Raw genomic sequence first — 27,485 nt, forward strand, 5'->3', positions numbered from 1 at the left:
GGAGGGAGGCTGACTCACAGGGCTACAGAGGGAAGGAGAGGGGTGATGCTTCTTTCCTCTCGAGCCGCGTGTTCCCAGTCTCCTGCCAAAGGGTTACCACGTGGGGCTGGGACTGAAGAAGACTAGATGGGAAGGTGACAATTGGGAAGGTGCCCTGAATCTAGGATGAGTGAGAGACAAGGATGCCCCAGGAGGAGGAGTGGGACACTGCAGCCCAGCTGATAAACGTTCTTCCGTGCGCACCTGTGAATGGAAGCAGGGCTCAGGTGGCCGGTAGAGAGGTCTTGTCTGAATTCAGGATTACCCAGCACACAGCTGTGCAGACAGTGGTGACATTGAGGCCATCTGGACCTGCAGAGCCCTACCTGAGAAGAAGAGGAAAGTTGGGCAGATAACGGGATAAGAAGACAGTTCTCTCCTCCCAAGTCTTTAGGTCAAGGGACAGAAACTGGGTCTGGGTTTGCAGAGTAGTTGGTTCTGGGGGAGCACCTACCTTTGAGGAGCACCGGTGGGTCTGGGCTGCTCACATGTGTCTTGGAAACTGAAGAGGGGACTTTGGCTAACCATGACTCTGGCCAGCCCTACAGAGACATCAAAAAAGTTGGAAGGAAATGGAGTTGGGAACATGAAGGAGGGTGGATATTTGGGGAGGCAGTGGCCCAGCCTAGGACAAACAGGCTGGCTTGGAAGAGCATTTGTTTGGGAGACTAGGCTCAGACAGAGCTCTCATCTAGTTGTTCTACAAGCTGTGTGTGCTTCCTCTTCTCCAGGATGCGGCTGAGCTCCTCTGCAAAGGAGCAGGGTCCTGCTGGCACTCCATTGTTGCTCTGCCTCAGGAGCACATAACTGTTGCCATTCATCCTGCGCAGGCGGCTGGGCAGTGCCACCAATCCATTGGTCAGCTCAGCTGGTGGGGGTGGAGGTGGTGGGGGTGGTGGGGCTGGGGCTCCTTCCCCAGGGATGATCTGGAGGCAGCTACTCTCCAGGCCTCCAGATCCCTCTCCATCATCACCTTCATCTTCCTCTCCAGGACACTGGCCTGAGACAGTCTGCAGCTGCACAGCTGAGCCCCCTGCCCGGCCAGCCCGACCCAACGAGTACTTCCGTCTTCGACCTCGTCTGCCTCCCCGCAGACAAGCCACATAGAGGAGGGAAGATGCCAAGATGAGACAGAGGCCACCAAGTATAGCAATGGCCACCACATAGAACAACCTCATGTCATGTGCCAGCTGTGCCCCAGGTGTGGCGGGGGCTTGTGGAGCTGGGGCAGGAGTAGCAGGCCGGACCGTGAGGCTATAGGAAGCCAGCAGCATGCGGAGGCCATTCTCCTCCGCATAGCACCCATAGTTCCCGCTATGCTCCGGGTGTGTGTCTGTGACCAGCAGCCCGTCCACTCCTACGCGGTAGCCATCCTGCCCATCACTCAGGCTCTTGCTTCCATTGAGCAGCCACAAAGCCCGGGCCAGGTTAGATGGCTGGTCACAGGGCAAGAGGACATCATCACCCCGGAGCACAGATCGGGTCTTGAGAAGCGGTGGTGGTCCTGTGGAAGATAGGGGAGGAGAGATCAATACCTGCCCATCCCAGACAGCACTGGGACTGGCAAGAAAGACTGTAGACAGCTGTCTAGAAGCACAAAGTCTTCAACTGGTGACACCTGAGCAAGCCTGGGAATTCGTGCTTCCCAGGATCGGAAGGAAGCAGTGTTTTGGGCCCTTTTTTCCTTCTCCTCTCCCTTGTGCGTTCAGACCCTACCATTTACCAAAGGACTCTTATTAATTTTCCCTTCAGCACAGCTCCCTTTCCTGAACACCAGACTTGACTGTTTATATGTGCTGGGCATCGCGATTTGGCCAAATTCTCATTCATCACCCACACCAGGTCCTTTCTTTGCATTGCTACCACTAGCTGCTCAGCAGTTTGCATCAGGAACCTGGGTATCTCCCCTGCCTCTCTCCCTCATCTTTTTGTCTACCCTCATGAGACTCTCAGAGCTGTTCCTTTCTCTCCTTCCATGGCTGCCTGCCCTCTAGGGCCCTTGTTTAATCTCTTCTTGCAACTAAAGGTGATCCTTGAAAACAAATGGAGACCGAGGAGACAAGTCAGTGTGTAAGTGCTAGCAGCCAAGCTTGACCACTAATTTTAATCCCTAGGATCTACATGTAGGAAGGAGAGAACAGACTCCCGTACAGTGTCTTATACATGCGCATCCACACCACACATGCTTGTGAGCAAAATAAAATGTGAACATAGGAGCTGGACAGATGGCTCAGTGGTTAAGAACAATCATTGCCCTTGCAGAGGACTGGAGTTTGGGTCCCAGAACTCATGGGGTGGTCCACAAGCATCCATAACTCCAGTTCCAACACTCTTCTTACTTCCACGGGCACTAGGCACACACACTACATACACACATGTAGGCAAAATGTACTCATAAAATATTTTTTACAAATATAGGGTGGGGAGGCCTTTAATCCCAGCACTTGAGAGGCAGAGGCATGAAGATCTCTGAGTTCAAGGCCAGCCTGGTCTACAGTGCTAGTTCCAGGACAAGCAGGGCTACACCAAAAAATCCTGTCTAGATGTAAAAACAAAAACCCAATAAAAATTAAAAAAAGCCCCAAGTCTGATCATACTACTTCTTTGTGTAAAACTCTTGAGAGGTTTCCTGTAAGGACAGTACTATGAACACAGACCCTCTCACCCCACCAGCCTCTTCTTCCTGAGCTTCCTGAATCCCTGCTTGAGTGCCGTTGCCTGCCTCGTGCCGTCCACCTGCCTGACGAGCTTGGTGATCAAAAGCACAGACTTGGATCTGACTGCTTCAGGCCAAGTGATTCTGCACCTGCTGCTTAGTAGCTGAGTAACCAGGAAGTTTCCTTACAGTCCCCATGCCTCAGAGGGGCTGTCCCTCATGGGGACGATAATGGTGCCACTCACACGGAGTCTTGTGAAAATAAACACACGGCAGTGTTTAGACCAACCAGTGCCTGGCACCTAAGCTCTCAGTCCATGTCAGATCTGACTGCTGACTCTTGTTTTTCCTTCAGATACCAGCTCTGCTACATGGTTTTGTTTGGAGAAAAACACATTAACCTTCTGCATCTTTTTTTTTTTTAAGATTTATATGTTATTTATATTATATATGTGAATACAGTCACTGTCTTCAGATGCACCAGAAAAGGGCATCAGAACCCATTACAGATGGTTGTGAGCCACCATGTGGTTGCTGGGAATTGAACTCAGAACCTCTGGAAGAGCAGTCAGTGCTCTTAACCACTGAGCCATCTCTCCAGCTCCCAACCTCCTGCATCTTGTAGTTGCAATCACTAATAATCACAGTTATTTGTGCTTACATCCTCCCACTTAGGCATATAGTTTAGATATGATCATATAACCTCAATGAACTCATTAATACACACTCTGTGTGTGTGTGTGTGTGTGTGTGTGTGTGAGAGAGAGAGAGAGAGAGAGAGAGAGAGAGAGAGAGAGAGAGAGAGAGAGAGAGAGGAGGTGCTAGAGAGCAAACCCAGGGCCTTTACACATTAAGACAAGGAAAGTTCTCCACCAATGAGCCCCACCCTCACCTGTCTCCAAGTCTTGAGCCCATTTCTTCATTTACACTTTACTTGGGAAATAAATATCCGCCAAGCACTCACTCTATGCTGCGTCATCCTCACTAAAACCACCCAAGTACAGCAACTCAGAATTATCTTCACTAGTCCATGAGTTCCACTTACCTGCATCCCTGCTGCCCTCACAGCCTCGATTTCCTCTCTCTATGTCCTGTATCAATGCTGTCCTGTAGACAGAAAATCAAGGTTCATGAACAACAGGAAATGGGCATCAGGATTACCCATAATACCTTATGGGCTGGTGGGCTTTTTTCCTCCACTTAAAGCACATGTACCCAATCCCCACTCCCAACCTCTACCCTGGGACCTGTTGGCTACAGTGGTGGCCACCATGCAGGCATGGGTGCTGGAGTCCCAGCCACAGTAAGGGTCCCGTGCCAGGATGCAGTCATAGCAGGAACGGTAGCGTGAGCAGCTGGACAGAGGAAACTGGATGACTCCGCTTGCAGCCCCCACGTAGAGGCTGTGCTGGAACCAGAGAGGACAGTTAGTCAGCAACTCCCCAGTCTGTTCCCAGCCTCCCCAGTCCCCTTTTCTGTTAGCATATTGAGGCCAGACTACCTGCATCGGCGAGATAACCAGATTGTCCACAGACTGGGGCTCCCTGAACACTTGTATCTCTTCGATAATGTGCATCCCAGAGCCCAGGACTACGGCCTTGTGGATCCAGCCATCAGCTGATATAGAAAGGGCAAAAGTCAGAACCCAACAATGTGGTATGCTCTCAGTACCCGACAAGAGGCCTATTGGGAACAGCTCAGGAATCATAAGGTTAGAGACAAGGAATCAGCCACCAGCAATGGTCCCTAAGGACACGGGGCACTCCAGACCAATGTGGCAGGAACTATTGAGTTCAGAAACATCAGTAACCAAGGCCATTAGGGATCAGGGATTTGGGTCAGAAGCACCTGTGCCCAGAAAGAGCAGGTCATAGGTGGGTCCAGCAGGTGTGCTGACGTGTGTTCCTGTGAGATGTGTGTAGCGTACATTGCGCTTCAGCAGCAGGGGCCGCCCACGTGTGGGCACCACAGGCCGAGCCATCAGTGGGTGCAACTTCACAAAGTCCAGAACCAGGGATGGCAAGTCTTGGGATGAGTTGTAGCCTCGGCTGCGCAATGAATCTGTGATGCACTGGGTTGGGGGATGGGTGGTGAGACTCAGGACTCCACCACCTGCCTCCCTCTAAGGCTGAACCCCACCCCCAGCTTTGTCTACTCGACATAGGGTCCAGGCCTGGGTGCTCACCGAGCCAGGCCGGGGTTCAGGCACCCCACCCTCATAGCGGCCCCAGCGCCGGGCACCATCCTGGTACTCCATAAAAGGGCCTGTGAAGACAGCCTGAATCTCGGCCAGGTCATAGCGGCAGATGGCTGAAGCCTCCAGCGTCTTCCTAGGAATGAGACAATAGTGGAGGATTGAGTGGAGCCCACCCAACCCTGTGGTGCATCTGGAACCACTTTACTATGGTCCATCTTCACTGTAGGCCTATGGACCTGTCTTGTGCCTCAGTGGACCGCAATGCCCTCTGGCTCTAGGATAGCGTGACATGCCTGACCTCATTTTGCAGCCAGCCCTCCTTCTCCCCAGCTCATCAATGATGTCAGCTCCAGCCCCTACATTTCCTCAATTCCTTTCCTTTCCCACCACCTCTGAGCTTACCACTGCGTTGTCAGTGTGTAGACAGCATAGAAGTGCGTGTGGGATGACGTGTCAGCATCCAGGCTGCAGACCCCACGGAGTGTCTCATACTGTGGGATGTGGCAGATGAGACGAGCCTTCAGGAAGGATGTCCACTTCTTCTGTAGGATCTTCTTCCCTCCCAGATCTCCCTGGGGAGGTAGGGACACAGGATCAGGATCAGAGGTCTAGCCTCTCCCCACACCCTGACTGCATCATATGCACCTTGCACACACGGGCTACTCTAGCCACACGGTGGCTGCTGCGACTCTGAGTGAAGCTGCCGGAGCCTTCCTCACGCTCCATGAAGAAGTAGTAAATCTTGTCATCGTCACCCACCGCGCTGGTCTTGCTCTCCCGCACCAGCACAGAGAACACAAACTCAGCATCTGTGGGTTGAGTATTTATTCGGGTGGCTTATGAGACAGGTCAAGCTCTCTCCCACAACCTCGCTGCCCCCAAGTCATGCCCCCTCACAGCCACCCCCCCCCACACACACACATAGCCTTCTTCTATAATATACAGGTGTGGAGTGGACAGGCTCACCTGCAGACTTGGACATGGAATGACCAGCTTCCCAAATGAACAAACAGTAAGAAATAGACCCCCTCCCCCAATTCCTGTCATCCTGCACCGCAGTCTCCTAACCATTGAGCCAGTGCATGGGAGCCTCCTCAGTTCTCAGAGAGTGTGGGTGGCGGCTCCGGCGGATATCAGGAATGCTCCGGAATTCATACCGAGTGGCTGTATAGAGGCCTCCATCTGGGGTGAGGACATCCAGGCATGAAATACATATTGTGTGCAAGAGGGAACATGGCATGCACAAAGGACAAGGGATTCACACTCAGATCATAGAATCCTGCAACTGAGGGCTGGCTGTAGGAGTGTCTGCTCACCAATGATCAGGCCTGTGAAGCCACGGGCTGGATCATAAGGACATTTCTCCTTTCCCTCCTCAAAGCTAGTAGGCAAGATGAAGGCCTCAGCATCCTAGAGAATAAGGGTCCCAGTTGATCAATGGTCCTGAGGACAGGCAAGGGCTGCAGCTCAACGTCAGACCAGCCTGGGGTTAGAAGTCAGGACTAGGGGCAGGGATACTCACAATGGCTGCACAGAGGGGCTGGAAGGCGTGGGTCCCACATGCATAGAAGTGGGAGGCATTGAGTCGCTGTAGAAATCGCACATGGTTGAAACATTCCGTCTACAGACAGAGGGAGGAGGTGATGTAACTCCTCCGCCCAGATATAAGCCACCTCCATTAGTCTAGCTTTGTAGCCTGATTCCTGCCCCCACCTATAGGATATACTTTCCGAGATGCCTCAGATTACCTGACACCACTTTTCCAGTGTCTTCTGTGTCTACCTCCTGCAATCCACCTAACTTTCAGGCACACCAGAGTTCAAAGACAGAGGAGCATTTCAGGAGAATGGGGGCTTGACATAAGCTCAGAAGTTACTTTGAGGAGCTGGAGAGATGGCTCAGCAGTTAAGAACATTAACTGTTCTTCCAGAGGACCCAGGTTCAATTCCCAGCACCCACATGGCGGCTCACAACTGTCTGTAACTCCAAGATATGACACCCTCACTCAGATATAAATGTAGGGCAAAACACTAATGCACATAGGACATAAAGTTACTTTTGAGCAATGCTCCCCCCTAATCTGGAGCTCCAACAAATCCTAACTCTTTCTCTGTTATCTCATAAACAATGCAAATCTCACGTTGTCCTAAAGGAAGCTCCCATTTGCCCTGACCCAAATCATCCCTCTTAAACCTGTTTATCCAGTCTTTTCCTCCTCCACCTCCATTCACCTTGCTCAAATCCAGAAGCATCTTTACTGTAGCCCATTCTCCTGTCCCCACACTCAGTCCATGCTCCATGAGTCACTGTGCCAAGTGGTTCTTGAAGGTGGCCTCTTGACTATTCTTGTCCGGTCCAGACAACCGTTACGGCACCCTATATCCTGGCAGCCACCTGACCCCCTCCTAACCTGCTCTGATACTCTTTATAGCAACTGTTTACTCAGTGAGTGAAAGGTACTCAGAGTGTAAAATTCAAACAGACAAGGGGATCTGTTGTCAACAGCCTGTCATGTGTTCTTGTCACCCAGGTGGCCTGAGAAGGGGACCGTAGACACCATGTCCAAAGTTTCTCTCTGGGGACAGTTCATCTGTCAATGCCCTCTTGAGCCCATCCAATACACTCTCCAAAGCACCACAGATATAAAACAGACCACGGCACCGCCACAACTCACCAGTGTTCTGAGCACACAAGCCCACTTGCCCCTGGTCTTCCCCTGTGAGCTCACTCTATCTGCCCAAGCCACACTGGCTTCCTCTGTCCCCCAGGTGCCCTAGACTGCTGTCTGATCATCCTGTTCATCCAGAGGTGGAATCCATGGAAGAGTCCTCATCACTTATACGCTGTCACCTGCTCTGTCACCTATGTCTGTTCCTTGTAATCGATCTGCTCAGGCCTCTTCCTCAGCCCTAGGATGCCCCCAACTTCAACCGTTCTTCCTGCCTCTAGACTCAGTCTATTTTAGCTCATGGCATGTGGGGTGAGACAGACATTCCTGGAGTAGCTCTCTAAGACAGAAAGAAAGGTAGTTTGGGAAGAATTTTGTAGTCAAGGAGCCTGGTATCTCTACTGGGTGACTTCTCAGAGCCTTAAGGATGTCACTGTGCACTGTGGGATAGAAATGTCTCCCTTTCTGAACACACTAGACCACCTCAGTCCCTCTTCTGAAAACGAGTATCCTCCAGGACAATGCTTTGGGAAATGCTCTTTGATACCTTGCTGCTCAAAGTAGTCTGGGAACCAGAGATAACAGCTTTAGTTGGCTTTCTAGAGCAGCCAGCATCTTGGGGCCTTTTCAGACCAACTGATCCAGAACCTGTGATTCACAATGAGGTCCTCTAAGGCATCAAACAGTTTGATTATCATTGTCAAATAAAGTCCAAACTCTCCATTGGAAATTTATGAGACTTTGTGACCTGGGTTCACCTACCCCCCCTAGCTCTGTTTATTACCCACAGTGCACTGAGGGAGCCTCTCATAGAAAATTTTAGAGGGACATACCACTTGTTGAGTCATAATCTCTACGTTTGTCGACCTTGGGATGTATATTGTTTTTAGTCTGAAACAAAAATCTGATATATCCCAGGCTATCTCAAACTTGTTTGTGGCCAAGGCTTTCCTTGAACTTCTAATCCTCTTACCTCTGATTTCCAACTGCTGGGATCATAGGCACATGCCACCATCATGACTAGTGTGAATGTGCACTTTTTGTTTCACACACACACACACACACACACACACACACACACACACACACCATCCATCCATCCATCCATCCATCTATCTATCTATCTATCCATCCATCTGCAAACTCCCAAGGGCTGGAATTACAGACATAAGCCACTATAACTAACTTAGAAAATGAATGTTTAGATCTATTTATTTTGTGTGTTTATGTGTGTGCCTATACTGAGCCATGTCACTGGTCCAAGAATGTGTATTCTTAAAAATCTCTCCAAGCCAGAAGTGGTGTTGTACCCCTTTAATCCCAGCACTCGGGAGGCACAGGCAGGCAAGTCTCTGTGAGTTCGAGGCCAGCCTGGTCTACAGAGTGAGTTGCAGGCCAGCCAAGGCTACATAGTAAGACACTGTCTCAAAAAAAAAAAAAAAAAAAAAAAAAAAGTAGATACAAAAAACTAAGTGGTTGTTACTTAACCAGACATGACCCCCCACCCCGCCTCTCATAGACACTCTGCCTTTTAGCTAGAAAGGATTAATATTTGACTAATGTCTTTCCAAGAACACCAGGTACTTAGATTAGAGGTCCAGCAAAGTCTCATTTTTCCAAACTGTGAAATGGGTATAACAATGCTTTATCAGATCATTTTAGAACTAGATCTAGTTGTCACTTCTTAGCAGTTACTTGCTGTTATGATTGTAATTTGAGATTCTCTGGGAAAGGGATTAAGTTACTATGACAGACCAAGCTATAGACTATAAATACTTGGGGTACAAGGGTTACCCTAAGGGCAGCCACACACACATTGCGATTGTGCACTTGGATGCACATCTGCCCCACTCCATCTGTGTCTCTCCAATTCTGGCACCCCTGGTTGAGGAGGAAGAAAGGCAAACCAGGGACAGGGAGATCACATACCTGGTTGTTTCTCCCTTTCTGATGACACTTGCTTTGCATCTCTGGGGAGGCCTCCCAGTGGATCTGGTGAGAATAAAGGGACAGACTGCCATGTTGACCTCAATATTCAGTACCCAGAGAATCAAACAGCGGTGCTCCAGAGCACAGGGGACACGGAAGCAAGGTGGATTCCAAAAGGAACCCTGGGCTGGAAAGGACAGTGCTGTCCAGAGGTCGGAAGGCGTGGGGGGGGGGGCAGGTTTCCAGAAATTGAGGTCCCAGGAAGCTGGAGACCCTGTGGGTGGTCCAGATGCCAGGGACTGACCTCTTTGTGAGTCCCATCTCCTATGTCACGGGCACTGAGAGAGAACAGGGCACCTCGAGCCCCCACCAGCAGCCTCTCGGAAGCCTCCTCCAGCAGCAGTGTGGAATAGTTCTGGGCTTGGCCCTTGAAGTGCCGAATCCAGGAGAGCTCTAGGAACAAGAGAGGCAGTGAGCCACCTGGGATCTACTTCCTGCCCCCAGCTCTGGCAGCCATAATCTTTCGAGGTTGGGTGTCTAACCTTCATAGGAAATGGTCATCCGTGGGGTGGCATCTAGCTCTCGGGATGGTCTCCGCAGTGAGGGTCCAGGCACTGCTGTTGCTGAGAGGAAGCTGAAGAGGAGGGGCCAGAGCCTCCCCCACATCTTCCTGGGGAAGTTCAGACCAACAAGACCCCAAGGGCAGCCCAGGAGAGTCACAGGAGGGGAGGGGAAGAGCAGTCACTGGGTTCAAAGTCCTGGGTGTGATCACATGGAGGTCAGGGGTCATGAGGTCATGGGAGTCAAGTAGTCATGGGGCCATGGAGGGTCCTGGAATGGGGGGGACATGGAGCCACAGGGTTGTGTGGCCATGGAATCACAGGTAAGAAGTCAGAGGGAGGGGTGGGTCACGTGCCTTTCTGTATGAAATGCAAATTCCATGGAGAGTTAGCCTTGTAGGGTCCCAGCAAGGTTGTAGGGTACTGAAGGGGTCACCTTGCCCCCAATCTTAGGGCAAGTTCCAGTTTTCTGTCTGTTCTCTGAAGGAGGGAAAAAGACAATAAACAAACAAACAAACAAACAAACCCTTCCAATGAGAAGCTTCTGATCGGTTTGTGAGTATGAGAGGGACAGCACTACCAGACTTCGAGTAGCACTGAAGGGCAGAGGCAGGACATCCACAGACCTTCCACACCAGAAAAGACTCAACATTTTGCTCAGCTCTGTTCTGGTGTAGAAGGCTGTGGCAAACTCACTGTTATTCATAAGCGCCTAGACTGACTTTAACCTATACCATGGCAACAGCTCTCTTCCAGTCAGGAGACTGCTTGGACCCATCTTGGAAGAGAGGCCTGATCCTCCAATCCCGCTGCCTGCGGGGGTGCCTTCTGCCGAAGGGCCTGGGCAGTCAGTTAATGGGCCTTTGTTGATTTTGTTCTGTTTTCCCTTTGTTTTTTCTTTCCCTCGGCCTAAGAGCTCCCTCTGGAATTTCTCTCTAATTAGACACTTCTCTCTGGCATTTTTCTCTAAGGGGTACACACTTCTGCCTTGCCTGCACGAGTCTGCACCCTCTGGCTGGGCATCTATCTACTCGGGTCCTTACCTGCTAGACCTACCTGCTGGCGGGAAGCACAGACATGAGGGACTGGGGGTGAGGTGAGGGTGTTTGGGTCCCTGAGCTACACAGGTATAATTCTGTGCAGGAGACTTCGATGTGAAAGGCCAACTAAGCAATATAGAGAAAGTGACCTACAGGATCCTGAAACTTGCGGCCACCTTCCGTGGCACATCCTGTGCCTGAGGCGGAGCCAATTGGTAGAGCCCTTATCTCCAAGGGACTTCTGAAGATTTCCTCAGCTGGGATGTGGAAGATGCCAGATCTACTCAATGTCATCAGACAGCCATAGGCAGGGTCAGAGGGTGTTGCTGGTCTCTCCTTTTCCTTCTGGGTCAAATATTAACCATGTGGCCATAAAGAGAGGGGAGGGATCTGGAGCTGGTTAGAGGAATAGCAAGAATTTGGAGGGAAGGGGGGAGGGGTTGTCTCTGAGCCACAGAAAGGGCATCAAGTTCTTGTTTTCTGGGCTAGGGCAACCGGAGGTTTCAGGGTGCCCAAGCTCTGCCCTGACTGTGAAAGCACACCTGTTGACATTCGAGGCCTCGTATTTGCTCAGCACGGAAGGGCGAGCCCTACGGCCAGGGAAGTCAGTGTCCACGACAGGGCAGGAGGAACACTCAGAGTGGAGTGAACGGCATGCGTGGGTCTTGAAGACTGTGACACACTTGCACACAGTGCACACACATGTTCAAGTAGGACCAAGAACACATGTATTTATAGGAGTCACGTGTGCACGACACACACACACATACACACAGAGCACACAAAGGGCCGAGGCCACATAAAGTTGCATTTACCTGTCATCCATTCAGTGGGTCATACATCCTCAGGGGTGAACAAGTTAGGGCTAGATCGCTGGCTTCCTATTCGACAGGAGGGTCTTGCTCACACGCATTTGTATAGGGGCATTCACACAAAATTGTTGATAGTGGGCCAGGCATAGTGGACACAAGTATTCTGAGTCCTCAAACACAGAGAGACAAGTACTCATGAAATGCATAAAGGGGTCTGAGTTTTGATGCAGGCTTAGTGGTTGAGTGTCTGCTGGGTGGGTGGGTGGGGTTAGATGTACAGCAGAACCCTGTCTCTTTTCCTCAAAGTCCTGGTCAGAAGGCCAGTTCTCTCTCTCTCTGTGTCTCTCTCTCTGCCTTCCTGTCTCCCCCCCCCCCCCGTGTGTGTGTGTGTGTGTGTGTGTGTGTGTGCTCTGACCTGGGGTAAGTGCCTATAAAAAGTGAATAGCTAACCCAGGGAGGAGGAGATCCTCGAATTCAGCAAATGGAAGGTGAAATGCTACCTTAGCAGTCCTTGCATTTCTACATCTGGAGAACCAGCCTCACTTAAACCTGTTGGGAGGGCCGGGTTAATGGCCAGGGGGTGGAGCATGCCACCCCTCCCCCCCAATACTAAGAGGGTTCAAGGTCTCCAGTTCACACCCCACACTTCACTCCAAGTTTGGGTTCCTTCCCAGGGCTTGCCCGCTGAACTCTTATCTTCTGTTAGATCCTAGGATGGAGAAAACTGGGGAGGGGAGGAACCCCCCCCCCCATAGGATCAATAGGCTCTCAACCTTCATTCCTGATGTCCATCTGCCTGGGGTTAGCGGTATTTCCTTCTGAAGGGCTGTCCAGGTTTGAGGGCGTCTTCCCCTCCCTCCACCTTCTGGACAGTCCACGGTTATCTCCTTTGATCAGATCTAACCTCGGTATCTACTGCTGCGGCTCGAGGACAAGCTCTCCTTCGATCCTGCCGGACGCCCGGAGACATGACCCAGATCCAGGGGAACACTGTTCTTCACGCGGGTCCTTGCCCCGCTGGAGCCCCCCGACTCCGCGAAGGCCGGTCTGAGCCTTGCATGACCCGAGGCCTGCCCCGCGTCCCTCTAGAACCTTTTATGCGGGATTGGGGGTCTCGGCAGTAAAAAAGGCCTGGCCTAGCTTGGAGGATGAAATGGACGTGGACAGGCTTTGCCCGGCCGCGGCCCCCGGCCCCGCCACCTCCCGCACTCCGCCACCTCCCTCACCTTTGCGCTGGGATCCGGGCCCATAGAGACAGCGACGTGCGGCTCCGCGGCCCCACGGCACCAGCTGCGGGAGGAAGGGGCCGCGGCCGGAGCGAGGCGGGATGGAGGCGGAGCCGGGGATGGGGCGGGGGCCGGAGGCGGGCCGGAGGCGGGGGCGGGGAAGGGCTCCCGCCCTCTTTTGCGCCCCCCACCATACACAATAGACCCGATTTGTGGGGGATGCTCGAGGCCCACGGCTCCTGGCGTCCCCTTTCTTCCAGGCTCAGTCGGTCTGGGTATCGCCCGCCCCCTGGTGGGGGGGGGCTCACCACCGCGTGCGCCCTAAAATAGGCTGGTCTTGCAGGTCTGCTCTGGTCCTAAGACCCCTCCCATTTACCTACTGCAGGGACGCGTGAACCGCGGGTCCTGGAGTCTTGTACTCTGCTCTCTAACCTGCACCTCACTTCTTGCAAAACATGTTTGCCATGCCCTCCTGCCTTTGGTCTATGGAGCGGGTGTGCTGATGGGAACGACAGTATCAGATTTCTGCGTAGCTCTTGGTTCCCAGTTCAAGGTGTGAATCCTCTGCTCCCTGCTCTCCCCAGGCTATTTATTTAGCTTGAGGTCTGGGTGGGTGACATGGGGGCCTGGAGGGATGAAAGGACAGCCCATAGAGAATGCTCTTTATGGGCAACTAAGCCATGGCTACGCACAGATCTTTCAACAAATCTTAGTCCAAACCCGTGCTCACCTCAGGGATTGCGTTTCTCATTTTCCATCGTCATCTTATCTCCAAACTTTCAGTGTTCCCAGGCCACCAAATAGTATGTGCTTGCCTGGTTCAGCCTCCTTCCTTAACTCCTTTAGGATGGTCTTCCCTAAAAACTCGGGCTCTCCTCCTTTCCAATTGCTATTAGAGTGAATCTAGGGCTGGGGTTGGGGCTCAAGGGCACAGTGATTGCCTAGCATGTAGGACACTCTGCTTTCATATTCAGCACCCCCGGGGGTGCAGCAGTGAACTCAGCTTTAAATCCTAGTGAAACCTGACTTCTGGCCATGAGCTCCCTACCTTTAAAAAAACCAACCAAACAAACAAAAACAAAAATCATGACAATAATGGTGGGCAAGAAGACCAAAGTAAGAGTCTAAAAAGCAGACTCTTGCGATTGCCTAGGAGTTTGAATCGGCTTCTAGTGGCATATGAAATTGATGGGAGCCTAGGAAACTTCATTTCTCTTCCAGGATTCCCCAGAGCGCATACAGTTTGGCACTCGATCCCGTACAATCTCAAGAGTTTGGACTGTGTGTGTGACTGCAGACTGCTAGACAGAAGGGCCCAGATCACACTTCCACCCCCTGTTAGAATGTCTCCTGGCACTCAGCAAACAGGAGAGTGTGTGGTGCAGTGGGGGAGACTGGGAGAAAAGCTCATATTTAAAAGTGCACACACTTTAAAGGTTTATTATATTTATTTTGTGTGGAAGTGCATGTATGCGTGTACGACAGCACCCATGTGTGACATCCCAGAAGGATAAATTGCTGGGAGTCTGTTCTCTTTCCAGCATGTAGGGCCTAGATATCAAACTCAGAGGCTGTCAGGCTTGGTGACACACCATCTCACCTGCCCAAGCCAAGCACTTTATAGATTGCTCTGATTTACTTCTTTTTCTGTGCCCCCATCTCATTCTGAGGAAGTAGTGGTTTCATTTTATAGCTGGGAAAACAGGTTCTAAGCAGATTGTAACTTGCCTTGAACTCTCTTATGCTTTTGGAGGACAAGCTTGGAGAAGTCTAAGAAGAGTCGGTCAGGCAAGCCTGGGAAAATGACTAGAATAGACAGGCTTGTTTGGTGGAAGGAGAGAGGGGGCATATGAAAGGTTGGTGGGTTTGATCTGCCAAGACAGGCGGGGGTGGGGACGATTCTTAGTGGAATCCAGCTAATGGCTTGGAAAAACTTCAGAAAAGCTGAGCTTTAGTTCAAGTTGAATCAAGCCATGGCTAAAGGACACCTATAGGCTTTGGGGGGAAGTGGGCTGGAAGGAAGAGGACAGAAGACTGCCAGCCCTGGTACCTGACATTGTGGAGAAACTGCAAGGACCACTAGGCTAAGAAGCCTGGCTCCCCAAGTCAGCACCTGCAATGCTGACTGCACATCCCTCAGGAGGAAGCAAGTAGGCCAGTGTGGCAGCTTCTGCAGCTCACTGAGCTGGAGGGAGCCGAGGAAGCCCTCAGCAAACATGTAAAGCACAGACCAAGACCAGAGTGAATGTGTATTATTTGGCTTGGGCATGGTGTGTCGAGGACCCTAATACCTCAGATGCCCTTGGGTGATCTGAGCCTTCAGCAGGTCCAGTGCAGATGTTGGGAGCTTGTGCAAATACAAGACTGTACAACTAAGACTAACTGACGAGTGTGTGCAAAATCTAGCAACTGCAGCCCCCCCCCCCCCGCATGACTATGATCTGAGTTTGCTCCCCAATAGACTGCCTACAGAGATGAGCTTACTTCCCTGTGCTGTACATGATACAGCCACTGAGGCTCCAGTTGTTGGTGCCTGGAGTGCTGGTCCATCAGAGTGAACGCAGCTCACCCAATCCCAGCTCTTCTGTATAAGTGTGTATACCCTCCCTTTCTTTGCCCTTTCTCCACCCCAGTCAGATCCCAGGGCCAAGGCATGCTAAACACAGCACTGGGTTTCTTTTAAACTAAGTAAACTGTGCAATTTCGAAGCCAAGTGCTAGGATGGCACTTGTGAAACTGCCATGGGCTTTTATGTCAGCAAGGCTTGTAAGACAGATTCCATACACAATCCATTCCTTTCTGTTCTCTTCCCGCGTGATCTCAGCATTCCACCTTTCTATAGGAAACTCCCAGAACAGACAACTCTTACTCATTGCAACAAGCTGATAAAAGGAAAATTCTTTACTGTGAAAGAGGTAAGACTTGAAGCCAAAACAAGTTAGCACTAATGTAAACAGGTTTGGTAGGAGGCAGGATGATCAGTTCAAGGTCATCCTTTGCTATATAACAAGACCAGGGCTGGGTGGCTCAGTGGTTAAGAACACTGACTGCTCTTCCAGAGGTCCTGAGTTCAAATCCCAGCAACCACATGGTGGCTTACAACCATCTGTAATGGGATCTGATGCCCTCTTCTGGTGTGTCTGAAGACAGCTACAGTGTGCTTATATGTAATAAATCTTAAACAAGACCAGCCTGGGTTTTAAGATCTTATCTAAAATGTAAAACAAAACCAAGTTTAAAAGTCTAATACAGTAGTGACTTTCTCCCCTGGGACACATGGCAGATAAATGGGGTGTTACCTATTCTCCAAGTCACTGCCAGCAGCTTCACAGGGCAGCTGTGTGAGGATACCATTCAAAAACCTTTGGAGAACACAAACTTCATTTTTGGTTACTTGTCTTCCTCAGTTCTGCTGTAAGCTAAGGCATCTGAGAGTCCTGACACTACTGTCCTGGTTTGGCTCCAGGAATGCACACAAGTTACATTGTGTGGTGACCCAGGAAGAAGATCTCAGACAGAGGTCCCCAAGGCAGAACACTGGCCTAGTCAAGATGTCCTGCTTCCTGTTCACTGTGGTGGCCTTTGCTCCTATTTTGCCATGTCTGGTTGTCCAGAACTTTCCTTATGGAGTGTGATCTTTTGGCCACAACATACTTACTTCTTAGTAGCAATTGACACCTATCCAACAATGGCCGTCATCTTACTGTGCCTCAGAAGCCTGTTTTGCCTGTTAAGTTTTCCAGAATCCTAGCCACTTGGAGTCAGATCCAAAGCTGGACCTTCTGGTTTGCCCTCTCCTGATTCCAGCCCTGGTTAGCTAGAAGGCAGTGTCAGGACATGTCTGCAGATGCTGGGAAACCATGCACCACTATCAAGCGAGTGTGGTGGTTGGTGGTTAAAACTATGTCTCACACTGTAACTAAGGATGGCCTCAAATTTGTGATCCTTCTGCCTCTGCCTCCTACGTGCTGGGATCATAGGTATGAGTTATAACACCAAGCCAGCATACTTGGTTTATTTATTTATTTAACATATTTTTGGCAGCAGGAATAGGGGAACATCTAGAGTTCCCAGAGTCTGAAGGAACAATACTCTTCAGCTATGGGTGTTGGGAGATAAGACCTGATTTAGAAGTGAGCACACCTACAGGTGCCTACTCCTGGGCCAGCTTTCTTTTTAAAATTAACTTAATGTTTTATGAACATGGGTCTTTTGCCTGTAAAGGATAGAAGAGGGCTTAGGGTCCTTTGGAACTAGTTACAGTTGTTAGCCATCACATGGGTGATGGGACTTGAACCTAGGTCCTCTAGAAGAGAAGTCATATTAACTATTGAACTACTCCAGCTCCGTTAAATTTGTCCTTAAAACAAAACAAAACAAAACCAAATTAAACTTGGGTTGGAGAGATGGCTCCATTGTTAAGAGCACTGACTGCTCTTCCAGAGGTCCTGAGTTCAAATCCCAGCAACCACATGATGGTTCACAACCATCTGTAATGGGAACTGATGCCCTCTTCTGGTGTGTCTGAAGGCAGCAACAGTGTACCCATAATAAAAAAATCTTTTTAAAAAAGTTAATGAGATAGGGTTTCTCCTTGTAGTTCCGCTGCCTGCCTCTGCCCCCCTGAGCCAGGATAAAGGCTGTCACAACGCCCAGCCTGAACCTTGTCTTCCTTTGTTCTGTTCATTTTCCATGCTAGGAACTGGTGCTGAGTGACTGCCATGTATGTGACTCCTCACAAACATAGAAATAGTTATTCCTTCCAACAAACAGAAAAAACTCGGAAGCCAACAAAGGTCAAATGGCCAGTATGGTGAATCTTGAGACCTGAGGCCAAGCCTAGGTTCTTTCCTTAAACAGTGACTACCCCTAGTATTTACACTCACACCTGCTTCTACCTGGGCCGTCAGCATCCATCTTTCCAACCTAGTCTGCCATAAAGGGAAAAACAGCTGCAGCACTATGCCCGAGCCTACGCTGAGGTCCTAAGCTTCTCCTATGAGATGTCGGCCTTTCTGCCTGGCATGTCATAAACCTGCCTGCCAGGCAGCAGGGGCTCTGAACCCTCCTGCATTGGATGGCATCACCTTGCTTGATTCTGGGTTCTACAATTTTAAGACACCCAGGTCAAGGGTATGTTTTTCCTCTCTTGTCCGTTTTCCTTGGATACCAGCAGGTAAGAGTCATGATATTGTGTTGTTCACCATCAAATCCTAACATGTAGGTAGGCAAGAGCAGCCAAATGACGTAAGAATGAGGTGATTGAATTCCTGACTGTAAAGTACACAGCAAATTTATTAATTGGTTTATGTAAACATGAACTTTGGAGTGGAGAGGTATGACTTTGTTTTCCATAGATTAAAAAAAAGCATCAAGCTTTTTTTAAAAAAAAAAAAAAAGCCTAAAACAGGGTAGGTATTTTAGATTTCAGCCACCTCTACTACTCAATCAAATGTTACCAGACACGTTCAAGCTGAGAAAAAAGTTTTAATAACACATACACATACATTCAGAAGACTTTAAACAAGACAGTATAAAATTTTAAAGGAAAAAATTGCATTTACTGCCTAAGAGCTAGTAGATTAACTAACTGGCTGACAAGAATGCCCTGGGGAAACTGAGGCACAGATAAGGTGCGCCTGCACATTAGAGTAGGCATACCCACCACATTAAATTGTGCTGACTGACTCACCCCCCCTCCGCCTGTACTTGACCCTTGTCTCCTGAGAGACAAGCCAAGTAAGTTTTCCAACTCAGCTGCTTGTCAATGAGTCAGTTTTTAAATCAAAAAATACTCCTGGTTTTAAGACTCCACACATTATTACTGTCCCCACCAACTGCATCTATTCTGATTGGAGGGAGGAAAAGCAAACAAAACAAAAAACAAACAAAACCCCAAATGCTTCAACAGAGCCTGGGTTGTAACTATTTTACCTATCATTACTGGGGAGATATATATATATATACTTTTTTCTTTTTTTCTTTTTCCTTTTTTTTGTGAAATCAAAAGCAAGCTACTACTTGCATTAAGAAAAAAAAAAAAGCCAACCTTCCGAAAGGTGACAAAGGCACCGTTGCCATCAGGACATGGACAAAACAACGCACAAACACTGACTCAGTGCCACACAGGTGATTTTGTGCACAGAAAGCCTCTTCACTTAACATGTATTATAGAACTGTATTTTCAGGTAACAAGAAAAGCAGGTCAGAAAAGGCAAACAGTTACACACAAAAGCATAAACACAAGAATTTTAATTTTCAGCTTGCAGTAAGGGTAAAAAGTTTGACAAACACATCCAGAAAATTAGACAAGGATTATTTTTGGCACAGTAATATTGCCAAACACACCACCACTCAGTGCAAGCTTTGTTTGCCAAGTCCCAAATATGGCCTGACAGTCTCTGTGCAATGAGCATTTCCTCCCTCTCTACCATCCCATTTTCTGGGCAACAACAGGCAGAGGGAGACGACTCATGGGGACTCAGAAGGAGATGGAAAATACTTGATTTGGGAGAAAAACCATGAGCTACTTGTGCTAAAATAGAATCACAACATTTCTACGAGAACCCGAGTGTAAATACTGACTGGACTGTGACCCGGAGACTGAAGACTGCCGCCACAGTCATACATACAGAGGCCTAAACTGATGGCTGGCCATTTATTTTAAAGGGACAGATAAAGTATTTTTCTCTAATGGAGAAAGACAATTGAAAATAGAGATTTTATTATTGGAACTGCTAAATAAGAATGTATCAAAGTGGTTTTAAATTTAATGGGTGGTTATTGGTTGAAACTGCAATATAAAAGGATCACTTAAAAACCTGAATAACCCACTTGTCCCCGTCAATGTACACAATAGAAAATATTTACACACTGTAATTACAAGCAATATAAGCAGATTTTTATACTTTGAGATTTTGTACACTTTACACAATGCAAAATGAGAAAAATATGAACACTTATAAAATTACACACAAATAATGTATCTACAAGGTATTAAATTACAGAGCGAGAGCCCCACTGTTGGGCAGATAGATGCCAGAGTTTCAAGCTTCAGTCAAATATAACTCTTTGTATCTATCTCTTTAACCATAGTGGCATTTGTAACAATACCCTTGAGAGGTAGCATCAAGACAATTTCTTACCAGTAAACTCAACACAGACTAAAACTTTTGTTGGTCTGACTCTTGAAGCCTGGATCAGCCTCAATTCTTGAAAATGTGATTTGTGTAGTCTTCCCTATAAAATCTCTAACTGCCCAATGCTTGACATGAGCTCTAAAGTTGCTAATGCTATTTTAGATGATGAATTTAAGAATTTACGATAAAATGGTTTTTATTCCTAAGCCTCAGTTTAGAGGTAGAAAGTTAGCTCTCAGAACTTATTTTCTCCTCTCAAACCATAGCACTGAGCCCAGTTCCCTTTTCCACCCCCTCCCCAACCTGGACCCACACAGACATTAGCATGCTTAGGAGGCAGCAAGCCGCTCGAGCTGATATTCAAAGAATAAACAGTTGGCATCTTTTTTAGGAAGCAAACCCTCTCCAAACTGACAACGGTCAGCAGGAGTGTCACTACCAAAGTTTTCAAAGGGCCTAAGGCTCAATCTAGCATGTGCACCTCTGCTAACCTTCTACCATCTAAACTAAAGGATGGCTTTCCAGTGTTTAAAAGAATTTAGAGCAGCTGTGGTTTTCAAGTGCAACAACTTCAAGATACAGACTCAAGTGTGCATGAGCACTCGTGCGTGCACAAACACACACGTGCAAACACGCACACACAAACACACACACACACCCACCCACACACACACACCCAAAATAAACACCATCAAGGCCTCTGCTAAATTATATACCTGTGGAAACAAAGATTTTGGAAACTTTTAGAGACTTCTGTAATATAGTACCAATGGCCAGAATTCTAGCTTGGCTGAGATTTTATGATTAAACCAGTATTTAAAAATATATGCATTACAAGAAACCCTAAACAAACTGCCTATGAATGCTCAGGCATTTTAAAAACAGCCACTACTTTGTAGTTTAATCTCTTCCTCTAAGGGCAGTTTGACAACATACCAGATGTCTGTTCCTTGATTTTAAGTATATTTAAAAATCTCAGATTTACAATCTTGAATACTAAAAGATATATATGGGCTGAAACTGCCTATTGTTTATGGGGTTATAGAAGAGACCAACATTTCTAATTATAGGGCTCTATTCTAAGCCTTCCCTTTGCACCTTAAAATAACCAAAAGAGAAATAAAATGAAAACCAGCTGGACTTGGGCCTTCTGTTCAATGTCCAAGTCAAGCTGGTCCACACTTTTCTTCCTTACGTTCTGTGATGATCCAAGTGCTGTGAAGCCACCTTATAAGATAACTGCTGAAAACTTAGCAAGAGGCCAAGAAGTGTTAGGAAGGGCAGGCTGGATCCAAAGCTACCAGCTGCTTCTCCTTCCCCTCCTCTTCTGGGCCCCTGGTCTTTCCTCTACAGTCAGGGGCATGGCATTTCATATCTGCTTCAGAATGGGAAAGTCTTCATCACCAGCCTCACACTACATATGCAAGTGGCACACAGCCGTGTTCCTTAGCATCAGTTGGATCCCACAGTAATCCTCTCCTAAAGGCCCTTCTCGTTTTGTATTTTTGCTGCTGTAACTTCTGTTAAGAATCTGGCACCCAGAAGTCATGAAGCTGCCCCTTAAGAGAAAGAGGGGGAAAAAAAAAAGAAAAAAAGAAAATTTTAATTAGATTATAAATTAATCCTTCTAAAACTACTAATTACTGGTCAGCAGGCTTTGATAATGAAAGTTAGTAAAATCATGACACATATATACACATCTCTGAAAACAACAATCTTTTTTTTTCTTGAGACAGGGTCTTACTATGTAGCTCTGGCTGACCTTGAACTCACTGACTCCTACCAGCATCTGCCTTTCAAGTGCTGGGACTAAAAGCATAAAGCAACCATGTGTAGATGAAAATTTCTTCTAATTTTATAACCTCTACATTGTCATCTAGCAGTAAAAATACAGAGCATTTTCTCATGGTCACACCCACAAAGGATGCATTTAAGAAGATTAATGTGCTAAACTGATTATTAAATTTTGCTATCAATTATTGGCACAGCAAATTAGCCTTAAAATTTTATTGAAGGAACTGGACAGATGACTCAGTAAATAAGAGCACTGACTATTCTTCCAGAGAATCTGAATTCCCAGCACTAAATGGCAGCCAACAAATGTCTGTATCTTCAATCTTAGGTACATACTATACTGACATACTATTCTGGCCACCAAGGGCATAGAAGTGGTACATAGACAAACATGAACATAAGACACCCATACATGCAAAATAAAATGTTTAATAAACAACAACAAAAGGCCCTATGCCGCACAAAGGACACCCTCAGGTTCAGCTGAGAGAAGTCTTCCTAGCATGCACAGAGCCCTGGGTTTGGTCCTCAGTTCAGAATGAACAGGGGCAGAGTGCATACCTCTAATGCTAGCAGTAGAGGAAGAGGCAACACTCTGCTAGACCACACTGTAAGCACACAAACACTGACCACTGAAATTCGGTAAAGCACAGGATTCTATCAAAGAGTATACTCATGATGTTTTCCTTTGAAAACATACTCGCAAAAATGTGTACATAAATGTTCATGCAAATATTATTCTTAAAGGTCAAAAAGCAGAAACAACTCATGATCATTTTATAAGTGAATAAATTAAATGTTATGTCATTTAGTAATAGAAAAGATATACATATTACAACATGGATTTCTTTATCATTGTCAGGTAAAAGAAGCTGATCATGAAAGACCACAGTTTATTCACATGTAGAAAATATGTACAAGAGGAAAATCTCCACAGGAAACAGGCATTTTAAGGGGAGCAAAGAGAGGCCTGAAGGTGGTGGAGTAATGAGGAGGGACTGCAGAAAAAGTGTGGTGAAATGTGCACGGTGTACTTTATCTTAACAACTGTTAGACGTACTCATGAGATACTCATGCATTTCATTCACTATGACACTTTTAAATGGGTGCAAGCTATTTCTGAGGACAATGGACAGAAAGGAAACAAACTCTAAAATTTAGACACAAATCATACATCATGCAGGAGTTTTCATAATAAATAAAACTTAAATAAAATGACACCTGAGTAGGCCGGCAGTTCTGAATTATTTCCTGCCATTTCCCATGTATTCTGGCAACCAAGTCTTTTACCTTAAAAATAAGAAAAAGAAAAAGTAATCAGATGACAGTATCCTCACTTAACTCAATTCAACATGACAGAAAGCATTCAGTCACTGCTATGGAGAAGCGCACTGCACCCAGCACCCAGGAGGACCACTCAGTCTGGGCTGCTGGGAGATCCTGCTTCAACAAAACACAAAAACCCCACACGTATCTCATAGCTATCACAGACCTGTACCCAACAGTTCTATCTGACTGATGTCAATAAAAGGTTTCTCATCTTTGGGGAGGCTTTCAAATGATAACTTATTTTCTTTCATTATCATTTTTTATAATCCAAAATGTAAAATTATGACTTAATTTTCTTGTTTGTTTGCTTTTTGAGACAGGGTCTTGCAATATAATCGTGGCTATTCTGGAACTTCCTATGAGGTCTCAAACTCAAGAGATCACATGCCCCGCCTCCTAAGTGCTAGGATTAAAGGTCTGAGCCATCTCACCCATCCTTAACTTTCCTTCCTTTATGTGTATATGTCTGTTCACGGCTCACTGCTAGAGATCTAACCCAGACTCTCTGGAAGGTCAGTCAGTTCTCTTAACAGTAAGCCACCTCTCCAGTCTTTAATTTCCTTTTTAAAAATTATTTTATGAGATAGGTTTGCTCTATGTAGCTTTGGCTAACATTACATTAAAAAATATTATTTATTTAATGTATACAAGTACACACACCAGAAGAGGGCATCAGATCCCATTACAGATGGTTGTGAGCCACCATGTGGTTGCTGGGAATTGAACTCAGGACCTCTGGAAGAGCAGCCAGTGCTCTTAACCACTGAGACATCTTTCCAGACCAGTTAACATTAAATTTAAAGCAATTTTTTTGTCTCTGCTTCCTGAGTACAGAGGTTACAGCAATGTACCACCATGCCTGACTTCCTGTTACTAAAGATGGTCCAGAGAACCACAACTCTGCCTTCAAAGAAATTTCTATTTCCCCTTGTATCTGAGGTTGACTGATTACCATTACCTCCACTTGTCAAGTACTGGGATTGCAGGCACGCTTTACCACACCTAATATGAGATACTTAAACAAGCCAGAAAAAATTTTTGGGATATATTTTCACTATGTAGCTCTGTAGCCTAAAACTGGTTAATGTAGATTAGGCTGGCCTTGAACTCACTGAGATCTGTTTACCTGTCTCCCAAGTGCTGTTATTAAAGAAGCGATCCACCATTCCTGGCCATAAGTCAGGAAGACACAGGAGGCAGAGTCAAGTGGATCTCTGAGTTTGTGGCCAGCCTGGTCTGGAGAGGAGTTCTTGAGATAGCCAGGGCTACAAAGAGAAACCCTGCCTCAAAAACAAAGTTAAAATTTCCACTTTCTCTAACTATTTAAAGTTTAGAAAACTGTCTTAATGACAACCACCACTTGTCTACAGAAGTTCTGGAGAAGCAGGAAGCTACTAACCTATTTCAAGATCATGCCCTGCAGCAGAACATAGGGCCAGTGGCTCACTCTCTAAGAGAGGCTCTGGGACGGCCTTGCTGGGCCAACTTTAACAAAACCCAGGTCAGTGAAATGGCTCAGTGGACAAAAGCACTTGCTGTGTAAAGTCTGGTGGTCTGCGTTCCACCTGTGAAACCCACATCACGGGAACAGTGAACCCATTCTTGTGAGCTGTCCTATGACCTTCACATGAGCAATGTGGCACACACACAAACCTCTCAAATAGGATTAAAAAAAAAAATTGAAATCTAAACCTTCTAGGATGCCTGTCAGCCAAAAGCAGTGCATGTATAGGTCAGTAACTAGTCACACTCCAGAATATACTTCTGAGGCTAAGGCTTTGTGTCTGAGACCAACTGTGTGTGGAGGACAGAATACCTTCATCATTTTCAACCTTTAGTTTTTGAGACAACATCACTCACTGAACTTGAGTTCACAGACTGGCTAGATGCTGACTGGTGAGCACAGGGCCCCACTTGTCCCTGCCCCTCCCCCAGCACTAGGGCATAGCTGTGTGCTACCACCCCTATTTATGTGTGTGCTCGGATCCAAACTCAGGAGCTTAACTATACCCCGGGAAAGGGCTTTAATTTGTATGAGAAAAACAAAAAGTTCCAATAGTGCTAAAGATATTTTCTTTGAGTGTCAGAAATTTCAGAACAAACAGTAGAGGGAAAAATGTATTTGCTTTGAGATTACGTTTTACTTGTACTTTCAACACAGCAAGCAAAGCACTTAGTAGAAGCTGACTTGTTATCCAAATCCTAACCCAGAGTGGTAAGTGACATTGCTGGTACTCAAGAGGCTGAGGCAAAAGGATCAAAAGTTAAAGGTATTTGCCATGAAGTCTAATAACCCAAGTTTGTTCCTCGGGATCCACATGGCTGAATAAAAAGACCAAGTTCCACAAGTTTTCCTGTGACCTATATACCCCAACCGATGAGCATACACTGGAATCTGTGCACACTCACTCCAACCCAGGAAATAAATGAATGTAAAACAAACAAACAAACAAACAAACAAACAAAAAAACCCAAAACAAAACAAAACCCCAAAAGCTCGAGGAAAGCCAGGCACAGCGGTAGATGCCTGTGATAAACACTTGGAAGGCAAAGGCAGGTGGATTTGTGTGAGTTCAGAGACAGCCTGCTGTACACAATGAATCCCAGGCCAGAAGGGTTACAAAGTAAGACCCTGTCTCAACAACAACAATGAACTTGAACCAAGCCTAGGTTATAGAATGAAACTGTCTTTACCTTAAAAAGTCCTTTTTATGGTTCTTGAAATAAGTATATATCTCGCTGAGTATTCAAGCCTTAAGCATAGTAACACTAAACTATACCCACAAGCCTAAACACACACACACACACACACACACACACACACACACACAGACACACACCGTCTCACCCCACCTCAAGAGTCTCCAAATGCTGGGATTATCAACAATACATAAAAAACGGAAGGCAGGGCACTCAGTAGGTAAAGTGCTTGCTATGCAAGTAAGCCTGAGACTAGAGTTCGAATCCCCAGCATCAGTGAAAGCCAGCTGTAGCAGTACGCATCTGCAGCCAAATCATATGTATGCCTACATACCTACTCCAAATAATATACTTACTTTAGTTCTGTAGAAAAGTCTTGCATCTTCCCTAATATCACACTTAACATGCTTTTCCAAAGCCCCACAGAGCAGCACAAAGTGTTTCTATACAAAACAAAACAAACGCAACAGATGAGAACAATTCTGAAGTCTTGCAAAACAAGACTATGCAGTTAAAAAAACTGAATTGCTTAAAACTTACTTGACGGAGTTCCACCTATGAAAGGGGTTTCCTTCCACAAGAACACAACGGTTATGATCCATTGCTAGTTGATTTAAACTCTGACCCCCATAAGGTGGAATGAGCACTGACTGCCACGTGGACTTTAGCACTCGTGTGTTCACAATTTAATTCACAATACCTTTTCTCTACCTCCTGACTACAGAGAATGGTGCAACATGCATGTGCCAGTACTCTTAGCTCTTACTTTTAAAGAATTCTTGCATGCTTGCCCTTTATTGGGTTTGGAGAGATGGTTCAATAGATTTTGGTCCTAGAATCCATATTAGGCATCTTCTAATCATCGGTTAACTATAGCTTCAATGGGTCTGGGGTCTTAGGCCTTCAAGGGCACCTGCACTCAAGTGTGCACGTCCCCCCCCCATATAGGGACATATGTGTGCATGGGTGTGTACACCATGGTGCATGGGTTGGGCGTCAGAAGACAATTTTATAGAGTTGGTTCTCTCCTCCCTTTCCATGGATTCTGGGAAGTGAACTCCGGTTATCAGGACTGCTTATTTAGCAAGCCCTTTACCCGATAAAACACCTTGCCAGTCTCTTACAAGTTTTATTATTGTAGAAACTGGTTCTCATTATATAGCTTTGGCTAGCTTGGAACTCATTATGTAGAACAGGCAGGGCTCAAACTCATGAGATGCCTGCATTTGTTGGGATTAAAGGTAAACAAAACCACACCCAACCACACCTGGTTTTATTTGATTTTTTATTTATTTGTTTCTATTTCTGAGACAGGATGATCACTCTACAGAAGCCATCCTTGAGACCCCTTGGGGGTGAGGGTCCCTTATCAGAGCTCCTGCATATCAGATATTTA

At 47.0% G+C, this 27,485-nt stretch overlaps 2 protein-coding genes across 3 annotated transcripts in view; both read right to left on the minus strand.

Moving 5' to 3' along the window:
- Positions 1-713: 713 nt before the first annotated feature.
- SEMA4G (semaphorin 4G) lies at positions 714-10,155 on the minus strand (the record flags this gene model as incomplete). 2 transcript variants are annotated; one of them, XM_080911143.1, is made up of 14 exons in its annotated part: positions 714-1,543; positions 3,741-3,802; positions 3,943-4,103; positions 4,197-4,312; positions 4,544-4,766; positions 4,881-5,025; positions 5,295-5,464; positions 5,538-5,701; positions 5,961-6,074; positions 6,209-6,302; positions 6,415-6,513; positions 9,490-9,552; positions 9,794-9,942; positions 10,032-10,155. In XM_080911143.1, the coding sequence occupies 14 exons, from the start codon at positions 10,153-10,155 to the stop codon at positions 714-716; spliced, it is 2,514 nt and encodes an 837-aa protein (XP_080767269.1). The 2 variants fall into 2 exon arrangements, with proteins under 2 accessions (XP_080767269.1, XP_080767268.1); XM_080911142.1 differs by having other exon boundaries at positions 3,922-4,103.
- An 8,571-nt stretch (positions 10,156-18,726) lies between these two features.
- SLF2 (SMC5-SMC6 complex localization factor 2) overlaps positions 18,727-27,485 on the minus strand; it is a 54,730-nt gene continuing 45,971 nt past the window's right edge. The window contains exons 18-20 of the mRNA XM_080912098.1: positions 26,446-26,532; positions 23,282-23,350; positions 18,727-21,825 (exon numbers count right to left, since the gene is read on the minus strand). Of these exons, the coding sequence (XP_080768224.1) occupies positions 21,790-21,825; positions 23,282-23,350; positions 26,446-26,532 (192 nt within the window). The 3' untranslated portion in view covers positions 18,727-21,789. The remainder of the gene's footprint in view (positions 21,826-23,281; positions 23,351-26,445; positions 26,533-27,485) is intronic.

Source organism: Micromys minutus (assembly GCF_963924665.1).
Source record: "Micromys minutus genome assembly, chromosome: 2".
Taxonomy (NCBI): Eukaryota; Metazoa; Chordata; class Mammalia; order Rodentia; family Muridae; genus Micromys; species Micromys minutus.